This window comes from Cimex lectularius, unplaced genomic scaffold (genome assembly GCF_000648675.2).
Source record: "Cimex lectularius strain Harlan isolate CLEC.00 unplaced genomic scaffold, Clec_2.1 scaffold127, whole genome shotgun sequence".
NCBI lineage: Eukaryota > Metazoa > Arthropoda > Insecta > Hemiptera > Cimicidae > Cimex > Cimex lectularius.
This window is the reverse complement of record NW_019392770.1, coordinates 1,146,728-1,171,565: the sequence shown is the minus strand read 5'-3', so window position 1 is coordinate 1,171,565 and position 24,838 is coordinate 1,146,728. Positions and strand designations below refer to the sequence as shown.

At 36.9% G+C, this 24,838-nt stretch overlaps 2 protein-coding genes across 4 annotated transcripts in view; one reads left to right on the top strand and one right to left on the bottom strand.

Moving 5' to 3' along the window:
• Nucleotides 1–12,203, bottom strand: part of LOC106664088 — a 131,803-nt gene extending 119,600 nt beyond the window's left edge. Inside the window, exon 1 of one of the 2 annotated variants that reach the window (XM_024227571.1) lies at nucleotides 11,763–12,203. In XM_024227571.1, coding sequence (XP_024083339.1) covers nucleotides 11,763–11,934 — 172 coding nt within the window. In that variant the 5' untranslated portion in view covers nucleotides 11,935–12,203. The remainder of the gene's footprint in view (nucleotides 1–11,762) is intronic. The other variant, XM_014389475.2, reaches the window with a different exon arrangement.
• LOC106664058 (RIB43A-like with coiled-coils protein 2) overlaps nucleotides 1–24,838 on the top strand; it is a 30,416-nt gene that overhangs the window by 3,417 nt on the left and 2,161 nt on the right. The window contains exons 1-3 of one of the 2 annotated variants that reach the window (XM_014389432.2): nucleotides 20,439–20,593; nucleotides 22,884–23,024; nucleotides 23,429–23,580. In XM_014389432.2, coding sequence (XP_014244918.2) covers nucleotides 20,465–20,593; nucleotides 22,884–23,024; nucleotides 23,429–23,580 — 422 coding nt within the window. In that variant the 5' untranslated portion in view covers nucleotides 20,439–20,464. Of the gene's footprint in view, nucleotides 1–20,438; nucleotides 20,594–22,883; nucleotides 23,025–23,428; nucleotides 23,581–24,838 lie in introns of those variants that run through there. The other variant, XM_024227572.1, reaches the window with a different exon arrangement.

The window sequence follows — 24,838 nt, the reverse complement described above, 5'->3', positions numbered from 1 at the left end:
AATCACATCATCTCACGTAGTTTGATCAGTATTAAGTTACGTTATGGCACAGCCTGTATTATACAGTAGTAGGTTTGTTTTTCTTTACCCTGCTTATAACCCTGACCAACCACTAAACATGGCGAAATGCGGAAACGCGTCTGACAGACCAAATTACAAAATCACTTAGTTTGGTCGGCATCTCAGACACGATTGCACATCCTATTATACAAGGATGCGTTTACAGCCTATATTATACATTGGTGGGTTTGCCTTCTCTCGCCCAGTTTATAACCCTGACTAACCACTGACCATGGCAACAAGCCGAAACGCGTCTGACAATCCAACCCAGCGAGAGTAAGCAGAAGAAATAACAAAATTTTACGCAGTTTCGTCAATATTTCAGACACATTGGGCACCTTCTTATAATACAGTGGGGGATATGTTTTTGCTCGCCCTGCTTATAACCCTGATCGACAACTGAAGATGGCGAAATGCCAAAACCATCGGACAGATTAATCCAGCAAGGATAGGCAGAACAAATTACAAAATGTCACAAAGTTTGGTGGGTAGTCAGATACCTTTTAGCCATCCTATAGTCAACACTTGTTGGATAGTTCCTTCTTCACCTGCTTATAACCCTGACTAGCCAATGACGGTGGATGAAATGCCGAAACGTATCTGGCATACTAACCTAGTGAGGATAGGCAGACTAAATTATATAATCACACGTAGTTTGGTGATTATTTTGTCACATTCTATGACATACAGTCGTGTGATAATTCTTTCCTAACCCTGCTTACGACCTTGACCAAACACTGTTGAAGGCCGAAACGAGTCGATTGATCGGAAACATCCAAGTTCAGGTAAATTACCCAGCATGCCTCAGTAAGAAAACCTTAAAGTTATTACAGTTTATAACTAGACAAACGAAAGGCTAAGATGAGAAATTCAAAATATAAGTTTTAACTATACATTACTCAATTTATATCAAGAAAACATTAAGTAGGTTTCAATCATTTTCGCAAACTGTTTCGCTTATCGTTTTATATGAGTAGGATCAATTATCTGGGTACAATGAAAAACTGGTGTTTAGTATGGGAGAGGCTTTCAATAAGACATTTGACCGTTTAAAAAGGGACAGTGGGATATCGATGACCTCAAAGCAAAGGCGCGTTCACTCTCACCCCCTACCAAGCCGAGACACCTGGCGGCCCACTGTCTACCAGGTCTAAATTAATACAAGCCAGTTTGCCTGCCACGTGCCCCAAATACGAAATCGCCTTGCCAATTCTCATTCCAATCCGTCTCGAGACTTCTGACAATCCAAGATTCACATTAAACATTTTTCAAATTGGGAATGGGGGGAGGAGGCTTTCGATCATTTAAACCATGATCAACTATGATCACTTGTAGAACGAAAAACGCGTCTTACAGAGCGCCGAGGATTTCATACGATTTGTAGCTTTTTACGAATGCATCATAGAAATTAGCTTATTGTTTATTAACGTTATTACTACTGCATGTCATTTTATAGAGTATTTGAATTATCTCGTGGCAAAACGAGGATATCGGCCTTGGCAACGAAGAACGAAGAAAAATTTGTAGGATTCTTGCCCTTCCTGAACTACTCGAGAAGTTCCCATTGTAAGGTGTTTGGAAAAACAAAGAAGCCGGAAACAAGAGAGCCGCATGAATTAACCTTGGCCTAGTTGTTCCCCGATTCGAACTCGTCGCTGTTGTTGCGCAAAAGAAATTTTTTCGCATCGTTCGTCCGCCCGAGATGAAAATTCGGTATTATACAACAACCGTAATAAAAAGTTGACCACCTTGAAACCAAGAAAAAGCGATTGTAGTTTCGTGATGTACTTCATATTTCTCGGCGTAAGTGGGAAGAGCCCCCTTCATTCACGCTAATAAATTACATTTAAATTGCCCCAGAGTACTCGAAATTTCTCGGCGTAATAGGGAAAGAATCCCCAGAGTATTCGATATTCCTCGGCTTGATTTGGAAAAGAGCCCCTTCATTCACCCTAATAAATTGCGTTGAGTGCCCCAGAATGCTCAATATTCCTCCACAGAATTGGGAAAGAAGCACCTTCAATCCTGCTAATAAATTAAATTAAAACTGCCCCAGCGGCAGGCCCTGCCACACATTATTCTGTCCCAGAGGTCCGGCCCCTTCATTCTCGCTAATAAATGTATTCTTTCCAATAAATACATACACAAACATCAAACCATATTAACACAATAGATCTTTTAGGTCGCAGCGGAAAAAAGGAAAACTTTGTTGGACCCCTGAAAAAAATAAAAAAGGATCCAAAGACACTGAAGATGATGCAAAGCTCAGTACGGGCTCGACATGTGCTTACCGACTACCTTCCTTTTCTAGTATCAGTTCTTTGGCCTTCTATATTCTTTACTTTATTATGGAAAGGGCGTGGGAAGGCAAAGTTGGACTTTGTACGATCTGTCTCTGGTCCGCCTATCATCGTTGGCCTTTGGCGGCATCAGAATGATCTGAAACGACCAAACTACTGGATCAATACTGATTGTACCAAAGGCCGACTAGGAAAACAACCGTTTCAAATGGAAGGAGAATGTCAGTGAGGTCAAAGAACAAATTTTGCAGTGTGAAATGGGTCTGTCAATCCAGATCTGTTGGCATTATGCTCTTTCATACTTGAACGGTTCGTTGCGCAATCCAGTCGAGAGAGAAACGTGTTTGATTAGAGATGGTGTTGTACTAGAATGGTTTCCAAATTACAAGCGTATTTTTGGCTTGTTTAGTTCCATGTTGGCCCAAATAAGCACAAACGTCGCAATTTTGTCTATCGTTATAGTTCATAGTTTATGTTATTGCGGGGGAAAACCACGAATGTCAATCGTGATCAATGTAATTTTAACGTAAATCAATCGAGATCAGTTTAAACGGCATCTCGCCGGCCTTCAACGCGGTCAGCATTTTTAAAAGTCTCTTCATTCGAATAGAATGAGAATTTTAAAAAAATCCACGGACATCAATATTGCCCAAACAAATAGGCAACCGAAACCTTTTATGCCGAGCATGGATAAAATTAAACATAGAAAAAGAGAAGGGTTACCTATAAAAACATGACTTTATACATTTTTATACAGATTTCTGTAAAATAAATAATAACAATAAAACTAAAATAAAAAGTGGTTAGAGCGTCCGAATCGATTTGCGATGCTGGCAGTCCAGGGTTCAAATCCGCCACACTCTTGAAATTTGGAAAAAGTATTGTAAAGTAGTTCCCGCACCTCGTCCACGACATCCAACGTGCAGTTGAACGTCCAGTCCTCCTGTGAAAAACATCTGTAAAGAAAACCAAGTCTCAACATGTGAATGTTGGAAAAGGTTTTTTTTACAGGTCTTACACATTTATGAATATTTTCCAAGACTATGACGTCCCTTGAATACTGAAAGCCACAAAATTTACCGTCACCGAAATGTATTATCAATTCGGCAGTTCTGCATTTTTTTAAACATTACAAATATACGATAAGTGCTGATAGTCACACTTCAAATTTCCAAGCCTAATTCTAAACAGTTACAAACACAGACTAAAGAGATTCTGGTGGGAGGGCGATAAAAATGATTACAATGTAAAAAAAAATGTAATCACAATATAAGATATTAATGTTCCATGAGTAAATGAACCTTGGGGAAAAAATCGTCCCATTGGAGAGGTAATGCTGTTGATTATGTATTTAACAATTTTATTTTTATTTTGTCGAGTGCAATTGAAATTGTTAAAATTTCCTAAATTGTCTTGATCATTGGAAAACATGATTTAAAATTTCGCCAAATCTTATTTTTGAAAAGAATTCGTAACCGTTGACCACCCATCGGGATGGACGGATCCGCACGTGAAGTTCGCGAGTCAAATTTGTATCCAGATGGTTCAAATCCACCCCCCCCCCCGAACAAAAAATACCCACGGTTGATCAGCAATCGAAGGGATTATTCAAGAGTTTGCAACATTAATGAAAGGCCGGTCCCCAAGGTTTCCCGTCTGTTTCTCATGTTTGATAATTCATGGGTTTGGCAAATCCTCGGCAGCAATTTGTAGGAAATTTATTATTCATCCTTGATAGGAGAAATTGTGCCAGATAAAACGCGAACACCAGTCAGTATTAAAGGTTTATACCAATTAAAACGAAGCCTGTTGAACGCTTAACTTGTCAAAAAAAAACCACCGTAATTAACTAAAAAAGTAAGAATCAGGAAATGAAAATACGTACATATAAAAAAATGAATAAACTGAAAGCTATCGTTGCCGAAAATATCTGACAATTAGGGAATTTGATAAGCTCAATCACAAATTACAGGGCAAACAACAAGCACTAATCAATAATACAAGCACTTCCTCACGGAAAGAAAAAATTTAAATAATCAAAAGTGAAGAGTTTAACTCTTTAATCACCATGTACAGACATCATGGAAAAACAGCCAATGGTCATGTGCGAATTCAATTAACGGATTAAAGAACCCAACCCCACTCATAGCAGGCCTATCAAAAACCACATAAATATACCACGAAAAAATACATATAAATAGGAGGTCCATGTTTCCGTAGTTTAAAAATAAAGTTAAATCCGTAGGGATTATCATTATTCGGAAATCGTGAGATGAGGTCTGGTGTGATGTAGGTTTCAGAAAAACATTTTCTTTATCGTGCCAACGTTTCGATCTTTATTGAGATCATCTTCAGGGCCTGGGATTTATAAACACTGTTTAAATTTTACAAATGCATGTAGGATGTGAAAAAATGAATTTATACAATGCTGGAAATGTTTTTTCTATATTATAATATTATTTTGTCTATATTATATTATTTTATAATTCTATTATTTTATTAAATTTCTAGCATTGTATAAATTCATTAATTAACATCCTACATGCATTTGTAAAATTTAAACAATGCTTATAAATCACAGGCCCTGAAGATGATCTCAATAAAGATCGAAACGTTGGCACGATAAAGAACATGTTTTTCTGAAACCTACGTCACACCAGACCGCATCTCACGATCCCCGAACAATCATTGACTAACGGTCACTAAACACAACACATTTCTACTAGGGATTATCTTTGAAAAGAACCTGGAACCCTCACCTGCAACAAATAGCCAAGAGTAAATTGTAAACTAATGGCCCTTCCTCATCGCTTGTAAACAGTGGGTCTTGTGTATATGTTGTATATCGTGTGTGTACATGTTGTGAAAACATTCTTCTAATTACGCTAAAAATGGAATTTAAGCATGTTGACACTAAACCGCGACTGTTATCTCACGTGTTATCGACTAATCCCGGTTTATAACAGACAAGTGGCATTTATAGTGTTTATTTATTTTTTTTTTAACTTTTATAAATGATTTATTTTTTCCATACAACTCCTCGTCCTTGATATGGCAGATAATGTTATCTTGTGGTGGGAATCGGCCGACTCAGCTGATTCTCGACTTGCTCCTCGTAAGTAAACAAAACGCGGTTAATATTTGGGTCAAGTTAATTAAAACAGTATGCTAGTCGGCTGGACACCAGACTATGACTACTACGGACTTTAATCGCCCTTATTTATGGTTTTTCACTCACCTCGGATAATGTTCGGAATCATTTCCTTTCACCATGGCATATCAAAAATATTAGACTTTCTTACCAATGGACCAGAGGAGACGAGAAAAAAAAACATTTAAAATAATTTAAGCATATATATCAAGGTTGTTATATATCAGTCGATTTGTTTTTTGTTTTGGTTTTACGTACCATAAGAAAATAATATTCAAAATCGTACTGAATGCGATTAGATACATAAAAATTTACAAAAACCAAAACAAACGTTCAGTAACGTGAGCAAAAAATATATTTTTAAGAAAAACAATTCAGATTCGTTTTTNTTTTTAAGGAGGGTTTGCAACAGCTATGTCGGGTTCGAATGCAGGGCCGCTGGATTCGAACCCGAGACCTTTACCTTACAGTGATGAGCGCCGTGGCAACGCCTAAACCGTTGAGGCCACCGACGCCCCCAATTCTTTTTTACAATCGTTGGCGAGTAGAATATTTTTCTTCGGGCCTATGTCAAAAAGTTTAGATTTTATACAATTATGAGTGATAAAAATAAAGGATGAAGTAAAAAGAAAAAACTCCTCAAACGTTTTATTTACCCGTCTCTAATTTATTTACGAAAAGTGGGTTTATCACTTTAAGTGTAGTTTGTAGGTTTCAAAACCGCTATAAAGTTTACCTTGTAAATCAGTAGTTATCACCACATTTGTCAATTTTGAGGGGGATCGGAAATTAGTATGGGAAAATATTGTCGGGAAAAAATTATTTTTTGATTTTCCTTCAAATTCAGGGAATTTTGGATTAAGAAAAACGAATGTCTAAATTTTTTGAGGACTACTAAATTCATATCTATTGAAATTTCTACACTGAGAGGTAAAAAAGTGGCCATCCTTAATATTTTTCATTAACTCTTAGACAATCTTCCATTGATTATCTTACAACAATATTTGGCCCGTTTTAAAGGATTAGAGGTAAATAAAATCTCCCACTTATGTTTACAACTGGATTTTGTAAATACATTTTTGAATAGCCAATCACGCCTTTGTTGGTTTTTCTGCAAATCTTCTCTGTAATGAGTTTTTCAAGTTATACTATTTTTAAGTTCCAAATTTGTTCGAGATATGGTTTATCCGGCTAGAATCATAGTAGCATTGTTAGAAGATTGAAAACATCAAGCTATGTGGCCTTAACAATCACAGAACTGTCCGAAGGGTCTTCCTTCGCTACCAAGATACTGGAGATACTCAAGAAGGCATGGATCAGGTCGCCATCGTGTCACTAGTGAGAGAGATGTGAAAAAAAAAATTTTTGGATTAGTAAAAACGGATGTTAAATTTTTAAAAATATAACATATCAGATCAAATAGTCGACAGATCGAACGACCATTAAGTCGTTTTATTGTTTCGAATGTACTCCGTAACCACAAAAATAGTGATAACTTTTAAACTATTCCACTGATTCCAGACATCGGCGAAAAAAGAAAAGTGCCCCTGAGAGTACAGACCAAAAATGTCTATTTTCTTCTTTCCTATATAAATTCGTAATTGAGGGCTTTAAAAGGAATAAATAAAGCTGATATTCGTGTTTTGCACCCCGAGAAGCCCTTGAGTACAAATTTTTATCAAAATGAAAAAAATTTCCCTCAAAATTTTTACCCTTCGCCTTCGGGTTTTTTGAAAATCACAAAACAGTGTTAATTTTGAAACGACTCAACTGATCAATATGAAACTTTATAATGCCTTATATTCTTAGAAACTAAACGAAATGGCATGGACCCACTTCTCTTAAATGAATGATAACCGTAGTACTAACGTAAAACGTTTGAGGAGTTTTTGTTGACTTCATCCTTCTTGTTCTCACACATCATGGCATAAAATCTCAATAGTGTTGACATAGGCGGAAAGTAAAATGATTCCGCCTTCCAAGAATTGTAATAAAGTTGAATTTGGATAAATTAGAATTATGAATTATTTTGTGGAACAATGGACATCGTAAGGGGAAAAAAATGCCCCCTGAGAAACCATACCAAAAATGACATATTTGTTTTCTATTAAAATTCGTATTTGAGGACTTTAAATTTGTAGGTTTTTATATATCTATTCTCATTTAATACAACCCTGGATATTATTTTCTAATTATGCATAATGGGTTTAAGAAAATTAAATAATTAAAAAGACAGAGACAGAGAGAGAGAAAGAGAGAGAGAGAGAAAGAGAGAGAAAGAGAGAGAAAGAGAGAGAAAGAGAGAGAGAGAGAGAGAGAGAGAGTGATGGAGAGGGAAAGATCTAAGGGTTTGACTGAGAAGAAAAGGCTAGAGTCTCGAGCGGGATTCGAACCCACGACCTTCGGCTCAATACGCAGCTGCTCTAACCACTTGAGCTATCGTGATTTGATTATCGTGATCCACTTGGACACCAACACCTCTTCTCGCTCAAGAAACTAGCTTTTTCATCTCAACCAAGGCCTTAGATAAAAACTATTTAATTGATAAGAAAGTTCCGTCAAGTTATCACACTGGGCCTTGGTTATATTTTAATTTGTTTTTGTTTTTGTCAAGATAAATTTGAAAGAAATGACAGTGACCGATTCGAACAGGCTCGCCTTTATTCTATTATCTATAAATCATGCTTTGAACTTTAAACAGTAGTCTTAATCACCGGCTTGTATGATGAAATCATACCACAAATGGCTATTTTTTTGTTTTCTATAAAAATTCCTATTCGAGGGCTTTAAATTTGTAACTTTTATATATCTATTCTCATTTAATACGACCCTGAATATTATTTTCTAATTATGGGTAATAGGTTAAAGAAAATAAAAAATAAAAAAAGAGAAAAAAGAAAGAAAGAGAGGGGTGGGAGGGAGAGAGATAAAAGAAAAGAAAAAGGAGTAAAGTCGAGGTTCGTGTTTTTTCCGTTTTGGCATTTCGGCCTTCTTCAGTGGTTTGCCAGGGTTACAAGCAGGGCGAGGAAAAACAACACAAGCCCTAAGTAATACAGGTTATGTCAAAACATATATTCACCAAACAACCTTCGATTTTGTTTCTCGAACCTGTAATTTGGTACGATCTTCCGTTCTCAGCCATCTTCAGTGGCTGGCTAGTGGTATGAGCATGGCGAGGAAAGAGCAAAACCACCACCGTACATTGGATGTGCCAAAACGTATCCGATAGTGATCAAACTACCTGACATGTTGCAATTTATGTTAAATGGGCATCGGTGGGGAATTTAGACTAATATGTTCGATAAATCAGGTATATAAACAGGGTGAGGCAACATCAGAGAAACCCACCCTGAACCCGACGAAATGCCTAAACAGCGCTATGCATGGCATGATGGCCACCTGAGAACCAGACCAAAACTCTTATTTTTTGTTTCCTATACAAATCCGTATTTGAGAGCTTGGGAGGGTGGTTAAAACGATTTTTTTTTTCAAAATACAAGTACAATAATTTTGGCCTACATGCCTGAAAGCGTGTTTTGATTTTTGAACTTTTTATATATCTAATTTCAATTAATACGATCCTGAATGTTATTTTCTTATTGTGGATAAAAAATCAAATCGAATAATATATAATACCTATGAAATATTTGCAAAAAATATTTTTAAAAAAAGACTTTATATATGTTTTTAGTCATCCTAGGTCCCATTGGCGAGAAAGCTCGAATATTTGTCTACCTGGTATTAAAAAAAAGGTTTAATTGAAATATCTGATGCCTTGCTAGTTAGAAAGCGATGTGGGTTTAAAATAAGCGCTAGACATTTTTAAAAAAAATAAAAACACGAGGTAGAAGAACGGAAGCGGAAACATGCAACTCCACATTTTCGAGTCCTTCGTCTGGCCCCCTTGTTTACCGGATTCTCAAGAGAAAACCGCACGGAAACAAGGAAAGACGGATGACAAACCTTCCAAATACGACTTCGGCCGTTCGTGCCGGTTTGGCGTAATGGCAATTTATGTTGACAAGTTTCCGAATAACATTCAATTTGACTCTGTTTAAGTAATTCACTCGGATTCCCAAGTTAAAAACCGTAATCCTTTATTATCGGCCAAGGGCGTTGGTGCGGTGAAGAATGCGAAGCGTGTATATTTACTACGATTCCAGAATAGACCACCTTGAGAAGGACCCTTGGAACCTCGGTCTCCAGTAATTTGACATGAAGGAAAGTCATGTCAAAATTGTAAAATATCATACACAACTTATAAAAAAGGAAATATATTGGCAATTTTTCTATTCATTAATTTATTTATTCTTTTAGCACGATGAAAAGCGAAAATTTGAGCTTCCGCTACGGCAAAAGGCTGAGGTGTGAATGCGTTCCATTATATTTAAATGTCGACACGATTCTTCGAAAAGCAAAGAGGCCGCATTAAACTTATAACGCGCACAACGTAGTAACACTGCTTGATTGGTAACTGCTACTGGCAACTCACAACAATAAATACTATTCTGTGACGGTTTAGAACAGAAAACGAAGGTTTTGGTAACAAAAAAAACCTTCAAGCTTTTTTCTTAACAAGTTGTTCACGTACTTAAGTCCAAGATCGTAAGTCCAACAGACGTGAAAAACTTCGCTTTTTCGACTTGATACTATTAACCTGTAATCTGGGCACCGTATCATAAGATTGGGTTACTTGAAAATTTCGTTTAAGAACTATCTCGATGAAAAAATGCAACAAGCGAAACAGACACTCATAACGAGCATAAAATTAAACTGATTCATTGACCGATTTCATTCATTATTTTTCCGTCAATTTTTTTCTGTATTTTTTATTTGTATTTAATAACAACAATACAAACAATAAAATATTTACAAAACTTAATTATATAAAGAAAATTAAAATCAAGCCTCAATAAAAAATAAAAATGAGAGTATATTCTGAGTATATGTGAGAGTACCCGAGAGTATATCTGTTTAAGCTCTGTCATCAAAATTTTTGAAAACATTTTTTGAAGTAGATGGTTGAGGGGAATTCACTGTAAATTTAGTCTTAAAATATGTAATAAATTGTTGTATAAAATGAGAAATTACAAAAAATGCGTTACTTTATAAGTACTCAAATAGAAGTAGGATAAATGAATAATTAAATGATTAAGTAAATTTAAATGAATTTAGGTTTAAACAGACACCAACGATGTTAAAGGGCCAAAATTTGATTTTAATTGCAATTTATTTTTCTTAATTCACTTTTTAATACAGGAGGAATCATATTGAGCCATTTGGGGCCAATAGAAAAGAATTTAACGTAAGTGTACATTTAGGCAAATAAAATTCTATTTCTTTTCGAAAAAAATATTACAAGACGGTAGGATGGTACTAGTTTTATGTGTCAAAAACAATGCCCGATTTGAAAAAAAAAAAAAAAAAACTGGATTTGTACGATTACGTGCCAAACAGGTAGTCTTAAATTTTGAAGAAAGAGAAAGACGATTATGGACAAATTGACAGATGTTATCAAATTTAGCGCCTTTAAAAAAAAAGGGACACAAATTTTTCGATTTTCACTCATTCCTTAACCCTTGCAGCCTTAGACTGATACAAAAATAACTTGTTTGGGGGGTAAAAAAAATTGGCATAACTGACCCCTAACCGAAGGAGTCTCGTTTAATCCGACCAATTTGACGTAGGTCCAAGGCGAAAAGTGCCGTCCCAATCTCGCAATAAATCGTCTCCACTATCGTTCCACACGATTAAAACAATATTCGTAGATAGAAAACACCCAGTCGAAAACTAGGTTGGTCGTAAATATACCATTATAATCTAATATGCCGGCGTTTTTACAAGTGGGCGATCTTAAATTGTAATTATCATTTTCACGGTGACAAGGAAAGTTCAGAGAAGGCGGTAATATGGATGATGATGATAAAAGTGGATGGAGGGAAAAAAATTAAGAGCGTAGTTTTAAAAGCTATGGATGTTTTTTGTTTTTTTTTTATCGAAGTCAAATTACAATAGCGGGCAACAAAGACAATAGCCGCTAACAATTTACAAATCGTGCTTTTGGTCTGTGCTTACGTGAATTACAAACACAAAGCAGCGTTGAAAGAAGGCCGGTAATAAAGAGTAACACGTGGTCAAACTTCCTCGTGTTTTCTTGAAAATTCGTTTTTTTGTTTTTTGCAAGTGCTTCCACAGCTTTTAGAAATTTTGGAATGAAAAATTCGAGTATTTTATAATTTTTAGAGGCTCACCTTTGCGTCTTCCGAAAGGCCCGGCGAAGGTCTGTTCTTTGCCGATGATGTTGTCATCAATGTATCTGACGAGCTTTTCAGTCTCCTCCTCCGTGGAGGCATGTTTGTCCTCGCGGTTCTCCAGAGCGAAGTCTTGGGCGAAGTCTATCGTCTTCCTCGGTTCTTTGGCCATGACGGACCTTTTTTTTTTTTTTTTTTTTTTAAGCGCGTCGGCGTTCAGAAAAACATTTTTTTCTGTTGCGCGTAACGTCTAAAATAATGCAGTCCGCGCCAGGAGGCGTAAGGAACAAAGACCGAATTTGGGGATGTTTCGAACTGCGAATGTCTGCGAACTCACGCACCGGCTGAAAGGGAGTGTGCAGAGTCTGCGGGAGCTGGTGATAGACTGGAGTCGGCGGGGGAACGGTAACGTGCCGAATGCGCGACTATACGAGCCGACACGGGGAAGGGGTACGAAGTGCGCACACCGTCATTTTGCCCGACAACGCAGCGAAACCTGCCGCACCGCCCCCGGCAGACACTTCCGTCAGACGGTATGCCCGCGTCCTGGACTATTCACCTAAAGGAACCTTACATCTGCTGACTCTGAGACACTCATCACAATTTTATCTTCACACTCTTGATGATGAAAACAGCATAAAATATATTCATATACACTGACAGGCAAAAAATTTCACCCCCTTGTAATATAACTTGATTTATATATATTTTTATATGTTGAACAGTTTCAAGTTTTTCAACGTTTAATAATTGAGTCTTCGCTTAAAAAGTTGTAAAAAATGTAAATTACTAAGGAAAATAAAAAAGACGGTCAGACAAAATTTGTTTTATTTTTTTATTAACATTTCAATATCACGTATTTAGAATTAGAAGACGCCTCGGCATACTTTCTACCAGTCTGGAAATGTCTGTTTGCTGGAGGTTAGCCCATTCTTCACGAAGAGTCCTTTCAAGATCGTGCAGTGTATCAGGAAGTGAACATGGGAAGGATGGACGTGCTCTTATTCGTCTTTTGAGGTTATCTTATAAATTCGATGCAGTTCAAGTCTGGAGAACGGGCTGGCCAGGGTAAGACCTTGAAGTTATGCTGGTGAAGGTAAGTTTGTACTATGAGCGCGACATGCGAACGGGCATTATCGTGCATTGGAATAGTCGCTGATTTCATCGAGGATAGGAAACGCATGATTTTGCAAAATTTCATCCACATGGCGAGTGGCCGTCAAAGAACCTCCACGAACAACAACCAACCCTGCGCGAGTCTCCATAGACATTCCCGCCCACACCATCACTGAGCTACGTTAAAAAGGTTGGCTATGAGAAAAATTACAGGCTTCGTACCTTTCATTTCGCCTTCTCCACACTCCTTCACGCCCATCTGGAGATCGTAGAGCAAATCTACACTCATCTGTAAAAGGTACAGCAGACCAATCGTCCAATGACCAATAGCTGTGTTCTCGAGCAAATGAGAGCCATACAGCTCTGTGTGTTTTGGTCAATTCTGGTCCTCTTACGGGGCGAAAAGACATCAGTCCATACTGATTTCATCTTCTTCGAGTAGTGCGTTCAGAATTTGGACACCTTGAACTTCCTGGAGCTGACGAATCGCTTGAACAACAGTAAGGTGCCGGTTTCGCAAACTTCTCAACGTCAATAAACGGCCATCCTGTGGTTCTGTTACCCTAGGGCGTCCGGAACCGAGCCTTCTATGATAGAACCCAGTTTCTCGAAATCGTCTAACGGCGTCTCGCAGAGTTTCGTAGGGAACTCCGAAGGCCGCATACCTGATGGAACGTCCATCATCAATAAGTACCACACCACGCGCAACATCCTCAGCACTAAGTGGCATAATAAGACAAATTAAGGACAGGATTTTTTGCCTGTCGGTGCAGATAGATGTACAAAATTATTATAAGTTATAATAAGAGTTAGATTTAAACGGAAAAAATCTTAACTAGAAGATTTGATTATTAGGGAAGCAGGATATGCTTGTATTTTTTATATTGAAGTGAGCTTAAATCGTTTATTATTAATGTAAAATGCAACCACGCAATATGTAATTTGATCGTTACCGATAATTTTGGGCTGCCTGTCCTCGCTGTGTTGGTCTGTCAAACGCGTTTTTAGTGGTTGTTTAGCGTTAAGCAGGGCTAGAAAAAAATCACCATTTTATAATATAGAAGGTGCAAAAACTGTGTCTATGTGTCTAACATATCGACCAAACTACGTGAGATTTGGTAATTTGGTCTGCCTATCCTCGCTGAGTTATTCTGTCAGAAAAGCATCAGCATTTAAGCCATTATCGGTGGTTGGTCAGGGTTATGAGCAGGGTGAGGAAAACAAAATCCACCATTGTATAAACATAAGTTGTGCCTAAACATATCTGACATACCCACCAAACTACGTGAGATTTTGGTGTCTAACATACGGTCCAATCTTCGCGAGATTTAGTATTTTAGTCTGCCTATCCTGACTGGGTTCCTCTGTCAGATGCGATTGGTTGTTATACAAGTAGAAGTATAGGAAATAGACATCACTCTATAATGTAGGAAGTGCTAGAACATGTTTATCATACCACCCAAACTGCATGAGATTTCGTAATGTCGTTTGCCTAGCTTCGCTGGGTTCTTCTGGCAGTCGCAGCATTTCAACCATTATCAGTGGTTGGTCAGGGTTATAAGCAGGGTGAGGAAAACAAAATCCACCATTGTATAAACATAAGTTGTGCCTAAACATATCTGACATACCCACCAAACTACGTGAGATTTTGGTGTCTAACATACGGTCCAATCTTCGCGAGATATAGTATTTTAGTCTGCCTATCCTGACTGGGTTCCTCTGTCAGATGCGATTGGTTGTTATACAAGTAGAAGTATAGGAAATAGACATCACTCTATAATGTAGGAAGTGCTAGAACATGTTTATCATACCACCCAAACTGCATGAGATTTCGTAATGTCGTTTGCCTAGCTTCGCTGGGTTCTTCTGGCAGTCGCAGCATTTCAACCATTATCAGTGGTTGGTCAGGGTTATAAGCAGAGTGAGGGAAAACAAACCAACCACCGTATAATAAAGGTTGCGCCATAACGTGTCATAACGACCAAACAACGTGAGATTTTGGTAATTTGGTCTGTCTATTCTCGCTGTTGCCAAAAATAGGAGATGCCAAAACGAAATATCGACGAAACTGCGTGAAATTTTGTAATTTGATCTGTCAAGCGCATTTTGACATTTCGCCTTGTTCAGTGGTTGGTCAGGATATAAGCAGGGCGAAAAAAAACTCCATCACTGAGGAATATGGGGTAATCTTACATACTGAACCAACTACGTGAGATTTTTGTAAATTCTTCTGCCTATCCTCACTGGGTCGGTCTGTGAGATGCGTTTCTACGTTTCCGCCATCATCAGTGATTGTTTCATTGTTCGGTGAGAGGAAACAACAAACCCACCACTGTATAATATCGGATGTGCCAAAACGTATCTGACATAGAGACAAAACTACCTGAGATTTTGTAATTTACGTTAAACGAGAATTGGTGAGGATTTAGACTAATAAGTTGGATAAATCAGGGATATAAGCAGGGTGAGGCAAGATCAACGAAACCCACCACTGAACGTGGCGAAATGCCGAAACGGCATTAGACATGCCAGCATTGCCAAAAATCAATCCCTCCGGAGAAATGTTTATTTTAGTTTTCTATAAAAATTCGTACTTGTGGGTTTTACAGGGTGCGTAAAACTTATCCAAAATATTTTTGTAAAGAATAGTTTTGATTACTTTACTGATAGCGTCTTTATTTTTGTAACTTTTTATCATCTAATCCCATTTAATATAATCCTGCTATCACAAAAAAAAGTATCATTGAAATTAATGTATGTCCCTTCTCTTGCAATTGAAATTGAAAGAAGTTTCTCCCGTGATGAGGAAGGAAATTCGGAAAATTCCGACGCAAATGAAAAGTCAGGAATAAGGGCGATTAATGTACGTTTTAGTCTAAGTTCTTTTTCTCACATATAATGAAATGAAATCTAAACCTTGTTGGCACAGTCTGAAGAGTGATTCTATATTCAAACGGTCGGTAATTGATTAATTATGCTCACTTCAATACATAGCATTAACTCTTTATGTCCCAATGTTGTATGACAGACGAGCATTAGTAATTTGTTTAAAAGGTTAGCGGGAAATCCTTAACTTTAGTGATAAATTTTAGAATGGCGCAAAAAAAATGTTTCCAGTAGACGGAAAAACACTACCTGCCCTAACTTCCGGGTTTAACTTAGCTTTAGCAAATTTGCTAAATTTGATTTTTCCCAGTTGACGTTTGGCAATAAAGGGTAAGGAAATATCCAGATCCTACAAAGGTTTCAAAGCACCTAGATGCTCTTTGACTGTTGCAAGGGCGGATCCAGGTTGGGGGTAAAAATTTCGATTTTTTAAAGCACAGAAGACCTAAAAAAGTGCCAATCGAGAGAAAACTCTACACATCCTTTTTCGGCCTAAGGCAATACTTTCTCCTCCTTCAAAGGGAAAAACTGTGAAAAAAATAAGTTGATTTAAAAGTTTCAATACTTTAAATACAAAAAGGAACATATTTTTCATATGTTTCTAAAATGTTTTTCCGACATAGTCTGCAATGTAAATGTTTTTAGTCACCAACATTAACGAATATAAAAAATTAATCGCCAACTTAGAGGTTATCACATCAAGAGATCGAATAAGAAAGTTAGAGGCAGAAATGAGAAAAGCACCAGAAACACGAAAAAAGTCATGGTCTGCAATGTAATTTTTTAGCACAAAACATAAACGAACTAAAAAAAACCCTACGGCAGTAAAAAGTGAGAGGTAGACTTCTTTCTTTTGCGAAATCAATCCAGCGGTGCCAAAAATTTGCTACTTTAAAAATTATAGAATAATTTGAAAACCATGGGTATATATTATTATTCATTTTATACAAAACGTAACATCATAAACGTTGCAATAGGATAAAAAATTAGTCAATTGTTTCTGTTTCTTATTAACAGCTGGTGTTAAATTAAATTAGATTCTGGCCATTTTCCTAGGCCACTGAAAATAATGAAAATAAAATAATGGTTTACCAGTTAACTACTTAATTTGAAATTTTCTTTAAGCTATTTAATTAATTATTTTCCCGTGTAACTTTGCTATTATTTTTTGGTAACAATGTGAGATTTACGGAAAAAGACGTGCGATGGCCACACCATATTTTTAATAATATACACAATTTTAAGGACTTTTGCTTTTTACCCTGAGTTCTCTGTTAATTTCAAAGAAATCTTGGCATATTTGATAACAAAAAATTAAGAAACACCTACGGTTTCATTTTATTATAAAAAAAAAATTAATTTGATCTTTTAAACTAAAGAAATTAGGTTTGAAAGTACCGTATTTGAGAAAAAAATCTGATTAAAAATGGGATTTTTTCAAATTATGATAAGATTTAAAATACTGCTTGGATTTGAGCCAAACCGGGCTTAAAAGTTACAGGAAGAATCCAGCTTAAAATCGGTATCAAAAATGTGAAAATGCAATAGTGAGGGGCGGAGCTAAGAAGGAGTGAAGTTAAACAAACCGAGCTGGTTGCTGTGCGGGAGAAAAAGCAAAAATCGCAAAATTTTGATTCAATTTTTATTTTAATCGTCTATAACTCTGCTACCCCCAGTCGATTGAAAAACAATCTCAACCGTCCTTTATAGGATTCTTTACCACCCGCCAAATTTCATTGCAATGCGATCAAAATTGCGACCTCTAGAGAGCGCTAGATTTTTGAAAGAAATCTACCTAAAATTAATCAACCCTCACCAAGACTGGCAAAATCATTGCTGCAATTGGAGAGGGCCCAATTCAGAGGAGTGGTAGGACTACTAACCGGTCACTGGCATCTGAGAAAACATCTACACAACATGCGCAAATACAACGATGATCCCATCTGCAGATTATGTAATGAGGAGGATGAAACACCATCCATATCATCTTCGAATGCGAAGCAACAGCTCAATGGAGATTTAACCTAACATATGGAAAAAACTCAGGGAATCAAATTGCAGCAGCGACAGTCAATGACCTGATACTTCTAAGGAGAAGGATTGAGTCTATTGCACTGAACGAAGGAACTAGGAAGAAGCCAAAAGGCTGGAGTGCCTGGGGAGCGCAAACCCCGCTTCCTAGTAACCTTTTTACCATACGATACCATACCTAAAATTAAACATCAACATACAGGTTCATGATGTCAAATCGAGTGATCGAAGTATCGAACCGGGGGACAACAAATCCAAAGCGTGACTAGTTAAAAGGAAACTGATTTAATTTAGGGAAGGTTTATCAGAGGTAATTAAGGGTAAACTAAGACATATTACATATAACACATAACATCTTCACTTGGTGGGGGGTAATTCCCCTTTTACACCCCCCCTTGGATCCGCCGCTTGACTCTTGTATCTTTCCAGGAATAGAGTAAAGTCTATCTGATGAAGTTTGAAGTAATTTATTATATCGTAGTGAAGCAAATCCCTAAGTACTTCAGTGAGAGTAATAAAACAAAGATGATCAGAAGCTGTTGTGTCTGTTGTCGTGGATGCCTCATCCAACTGGCCTTGTCACGTCAGCTTTTCGCATGATTCCGGGCTAAAGCTTGGTTTATGGGAGGTAAGTGTCTTGACCGGAAGTACCTTGATTTGGAAGACTGCCAGTGGGTGACATGTTTTTGAATAATGTAAATGACACGGAAGATGGGACTATGAGTAAAATTTATTTGTTCATTATTTTAAAAAAATGGCTTCATGCTCAATTCCCCACTCTGAAAAAACGCTATGGACATTTCGTCGTATGTATTCAGGATTTTGTTTCTACTGACCTTGTTCTTTTGACTGACCATAACACGCCATCTCTTTCCTTCAAATTCGCAATATTCGCCTTTTGAAGGTTTCGCCTCGACAAAATTTCCCCCCCAAATTTTTTTTTTGTCTGGGTTTTAATACACTATCTCTGTACGTATATAAAAAATATATATTAATATAAAATAAAATTTATATTCAAATACAGCCTATTATGAGCCCACTAACATTATCCGACAGTTCCTAGATCCCAATTTGGTATCACTTTGGCTGCTGATCAAAAAAACTCTTCGACTTTTCCAAAATTATTTTTTCCCCTTGAGCAAAGTAGGCAATGGAACGAAACCATACGTAAGGAAAAAGGTCTGGGGTGTAAGGTGGGTATATCTCATGCATCTAACTTTTTTGGTATGATGGGAAGTGTGTAGCTGAGGATTATTTTGCTCTGACACATCTTTTCGCTTTTTTCCGACAAATTAACACTTTTAAATTTCAAATTAACCTGTTGTATTTCTAATAAACCTTTTTTGAAATTTCAAATTAACCCCTTTTGAACTCCAAATTAGCCCCTTTTTAATTTCAAATTAACCCCCTTTTGAACTTCAAATTGGTCTTTTCTTATGTTTAAATTCACCTTTTTAATTTAAAATGAACTAATTTGACTTCGAATTAACTTTTTTAATTTCAAATTAACCCTATATAATTAGAAATTAAATCCTCTGCAACTTCAAATTAACCCTTTTTAATTCCAAATTAACTCATTTTTAACAACAAATTAACAGTTTATAATTGAATTGTATCTCTATTTTAATCTCAAACTAATCTTTTTAATAGCAAATTAATCTTTTTAATATCAAATTAAACTTTTTAATTTCAAATTAAGCATTAAAAATGTCAAGTTAACTTTGCTATTTCTAATTAACGCTTTTTAATTTCAAATTAACTCCTCTGTAACTTCAAATTAATCCTTTTGCATTCAAATTAACCTATTTAATTTCAAATTAACCCCTTTTTAACATCAAATTAACCTTTTTTTCAAATTAATCTTTTTAATATCGAATTAACCATTTTAATTTCAAATTAACCTTTGTTATTTCCAATTAACCTTTGTAATTTCAAATTAACCTTTGTTATTTCTAATTAACCATTTTAATTTCAAATTAACCCCTTTTGACTTCAAATTAAACCAATAAATTAAATTAATTAATAAATTAAATCTGCAATATACAGGATGAATTTAACGTCAGTACAATAGAGTTCAGATTTTAAAGGACAAATTCAGGATCCGTCCCTTCCTAGTACCAAAGACGCTTGATTTTTTTTTCCATTGTCCTAGAGTACCAGGATTTCGCCTGCTACTATTTATCACACGTGACAATCTTTTGGTAGAATTTCATATCACGTGGGCTTTTTACAAGGTTTACGTAAGATTCTTTCAGTTCTACTGCTGGTTTTCACTTCCCTATGTCGTGTAGGTGGTTACTAAGGGTGTCGACCCTGCAATGCTTGTACGAAAGTACTGCGGAGTATTGGTCAAGCTTCTACTTTAATTTTATAAATTTCAAGTTTTGTACCCAATAATATTTCATTTTCACCTATAATTTCATTAGAAACAGTTTTTCTTTATCGATAGGAGCAACTGAGCTAAGAGCAAATCGAATATTTACAAATAAACCTACATATTGTTGTACAGAGTGAATTTTAATTATTATTTTTTCTCCTTTCTTGTTCACCTCGGCTACCTCCTGGCAGGATCAATCGTCCCTCGAAGCGTGTAAACGTTTACACGTCGCCACGGTTACCGGCACCGAGCGGTCAGTGGTCTTCTCTTTCCGTCTGTCAAAACTAGAAAAATGAATGCTAAAATGTCGCCAATTTTGCTACCATTGGAAGAAAAGGAAGTTGCCAAAATAGAAAGACACAGGAGGATCGAAGAGGAGAGGAGGCGGAGGATTTTCAACGCAAAGCAGAGGCTGATTGGCGTGAGTTGAAAGACCCATCTACTTTTACAACAAACTGTAATTATTGAACTTCATAAATTGTTTTAATATGTTCGTTGGCTTTAGTAATCTTAATAATCTCTTCTAATATACTTAAGAGTATTGAAGCCACGGTTACAGACAAACGTGTCTGTCGTCCTACGTACTAGTCTGGATCCCAGGGACACGTCAGAAGAAATTAACCTGGGAGTATTCGGCCTAATAATACCAGAACAATTTGGATTTATGACTGGCATACAAAAACCGCCTAAAGGTTCAAGTTAAAAATCCATACCTGTTTGAACATCGCCCCAGGATATAGGCACATGAAAAACTTCAAGCCTGGAAGTACAACTTACCAGATGTTAGAAAACAAGAATAATATTGGGATTATTGCAGGTCTGTTGACTGTCCATTGCCGAGTCAAAATATTGAGAGTGAGCCATAAACAATAAGACCTGACCTATTGTTTAAAATTTAAGGTTAAAAGAAGAAGAAAGACTCTTTATGACCTTTACGCACCTCGGATAATATTGGTCTATTGTGCAATCACCATCATTGATTACAGTTTTTCGTTAAGCTTTTTACCAGATCCCAAAGTTTTGTTATGGAGAGGATTTTGCCAGATTCATTGCGAACCGCACCTTGGGTCCATCGTCCGGGATCCTGTCAAGAGTTCAAACCATCAAGGTCCATTTTAGCCTCACGATGGTAGGAACCACAGCCACCATTTCTCTAAAAGAATCCTCCTTCTGCGTAGAGCTAGGGTTTTTGATGCTTGGCGTGCTGCGCTGACTTTCGGTAGACTGGGATTGAATCAGAAGTTTTCCCAATACTCCTCGTTTGGGTTGCAACTTTCTCCAAGTTTCTCGACAGGGCGATATGCACCTCTTATGGTGTAAGGTCCTGAAAAGAGTCAGCCTTAATAAATCTAGTGAATGAAGCACTTTTGCCTTCACACGGGGTACTACTGACTGCACAAGATTTGTTGGTTTTATGTTTTTCCATCTTCGCGTTTACACTTTCGTACCCGCAAGAAACTAAAACTCTAAGGATTCGCTCGACTGAGCCTTGGATGGTGGCCAATTACCCCAGGGGATAACGACCGCACAATACCTCCTGCCTTACACCTTAGCTTGGAGTGTTTTATGTTAGGGTCTCATAGTCTACCCTTCCCCATGAATCCATCGTGAATCGACGTCGAATGACACTGCTCAGGCTGTACACGGCCAAGGTCTTCGTGGACGAGTGGCAGGAATTAGGATGACGTATGAGTTTAGTACCACCCGGGCAATTGTTGGAAACATCAGGACCCATTAAACCTCATTTGCATCATTTACATTTGCATTACCCTAACCATCCCCAAGACCTGACCTAATATTTCTTTTCAGACTGCTTGATAACCTAATTGACTTTCCCTACATCTCACACAAGACTACCCCAACAATCACTCCAGTCATTAAAGCTGTTACTCCGACGTGACATTGGCCTGCTGTTCAGACAGGCTCCACACAAGGAGCTATATAGTCACTGCCTGCGGTTACTAGTTTCTCTAGGTGTCACCACTTCTTCATAAATGCTTCCGACTTCCAAGCAGTCAATGAACTCACAGCACCATTGTATACAAGCAGGGGCGAGATACTACGCTCACTACCAAAATCAGCTGCCATATCCATCCGGCTCAACACCCGCCACGGCGCACAATAGCTTCAAAACCATACCGTCCTTTCTCAGGGAGGCCATCACCCTGGTCTCTAAAGTTGTCCTTTTATATGTAATGTTTTTAATGATCTCTCTCATGTTTCTTATTTGTTTAATGAAAATAACTATTCCTAATAGTCCTGCCTCTTATTCAACACTGTCACAACATTATGAAAGTCGACGTTTCAGCATTTGTGCCATAATAATTGTCATTTTTATTTATTACACCTTAATTAAATTATATTTTGCTTTAAAATAAAAACTTACATAATACCATTGATTTGATCGGCCACAAAAATTGAAGGTCATGTATGAACGTAGCCTTCGAAACTAGTGTTGTATATACTTTCTAAAACGTTTCTTTTATAGTTTATTTATATTTGCGGAGTGATGAACATGTTTTGTTGTTTCCGATTGTTTTCACCTTCTGAAGTGAAACCGCAACACTTAAGATGACGAGACGCCGAAACGCGTCTGACAGGGGGAAAAACAGCGAGTACAGGCAGACCAAAATGACCCGAAACGACCAAACTAATCTAAAAATTTAATTTTTTTCATTATTAAATTGAACAATACGTATAAATTCTATTAGGTTGACGTGGACGTGCTAGAGAGGCAGATACAGGAAAAAAACGAAAGAAAGAGGAAGGAGGAAATTGAAAAGAAGATGTACGAGCTTCGTATGAAAAGTGACATCGATGAAGCCAACTATCGAGAATATATTGAAAAAATGGTAAGTACACTTTTACCATAACTTCACCCCTGGTGAACAAGATTTAAAACAATTAAAAAACTCAATGTGTCGGTTTGAATAGAAATAATATTTCAATTAATTATTATTTTTATGTAAGGTCTTGGTTGAGATGAAAAAGCTAGCGTCACGAGCGGGATTCGAACCCACAACCTTCTGCTTGTTCATCTCAACCTAGGCCTTACCTAAAAAGAATAATTAATTGAAATATTATTTCTATTAAAACCGACTCATTGAGTTTTTTAATTGTTTTAAATCTTGTTCACCAGGGCTTCATTCTAAGGGCTTTAATATCGTTTATTAGGGAGATTGAACTGTTATTAGAAGTAATTTGGTCACTTAGGCCACTAAAACATAATCAACAAATAATATTGTTTATTCACAAGGATAAAAGGAAACAACTGATGGAGATCAACTCATTTAGAAACATACACCAAAAAAAAGAACTGAGACGCGAGTATGACTTGGATAATCCGAATAAGACTTCAGATGGACGTATGCACTTGAGAAACGATGATAAACGATGGGGAGTTCAAATGTAAGTTTTGTAAAACTCTTTTATTCGCATGACTTTGAAATTGTATCCTCAGGAAAGTATTTGTATTTCCTGTAAAGCTCTTCCCACAACTGACATTATTCCTGATGTGGTTCTGTAATTGCCATTCCAAAATTCAATTTCAAGCAGGTCTGCCCTCGTGTCTACACGTCTCCCAAGCACCAACTTCTGAAATTCAAATCCTTCCTTTCTAGTATATGACTCTTCCTAAATCCTACCATGTTCTACTAAACGTCATCCTCCGTCCTAGGTCCGTTACTTTCCGTTGGTTAGGCCTCAACACGCTAACACACTCACCCTTAACTTTGATGGCGATATAGCAAACCTCTGCTCCTGCAGATCTTATTCTAGCAATACCTTCTTACCTTAGAATCAATGTTCCGTAAATGGTGAATAAAAATTCTAACCCTTTACCACCAAATGCAAAATACTTCAGTTTATTTTAGTCAAATTCCACTTCATACAGCCAATCGCATCATATACTCGGGACTGAGCATAGACAAGACATGGAATCCACAACCAGCTACTTAGCATGGCAGAAGTGAACTGCAAGTACAAGACAGTAAAAAACTACTAGAAAGCGTTTTTAGTTCTTATATGCACTTACATACTGGAACTATTCAGACTAAAAACTCTCCATTCAGACCTCCGAATGCACTCATGCTACTGACCTGGCTAAATCCTGATGTCTCAAATTCCACTCTAAATTATCTCTTTATTTCAATACCCTCATCTGTGGCCATTCCACTCTATCCTACACACTCCCTTGAAGGTTGAACCATAAAGCCATCCTTTGTGTTCATGTCATACAGTCGAAGAAACTGCTAATGTTGGTCATCGATGGGTCATTAACACATCACTTATTATAGATCAATAAATAATAATAATAAATAAAATTAAAAAGATCTGATAGTAAAATGGGTTGGTGATTGCTAGTCCATTAGGTCCTTTATACTACAAACTCCATTTGAGTTTTGACTAATCTGTTCTGGCTCTTAGGGGGTCTTGTCTCATAGGGATATTGATAGGCAAATGATCCAAAGATCAAAGGATTTTCTATCGTCACTCTAAAACCTTTTTTCTTTAGGTACAATTATGAAAGAACACTCTAAACTATCTTAATGTTGCAATGGATATGCTGATGAATATACTAAGTATAGTATTACTACTGTAGAACTGCAGCCTTTTGCCTTATTATCCTTTTCCTACTTCATTAGTTCAGTTCCATTGACTTTATCCT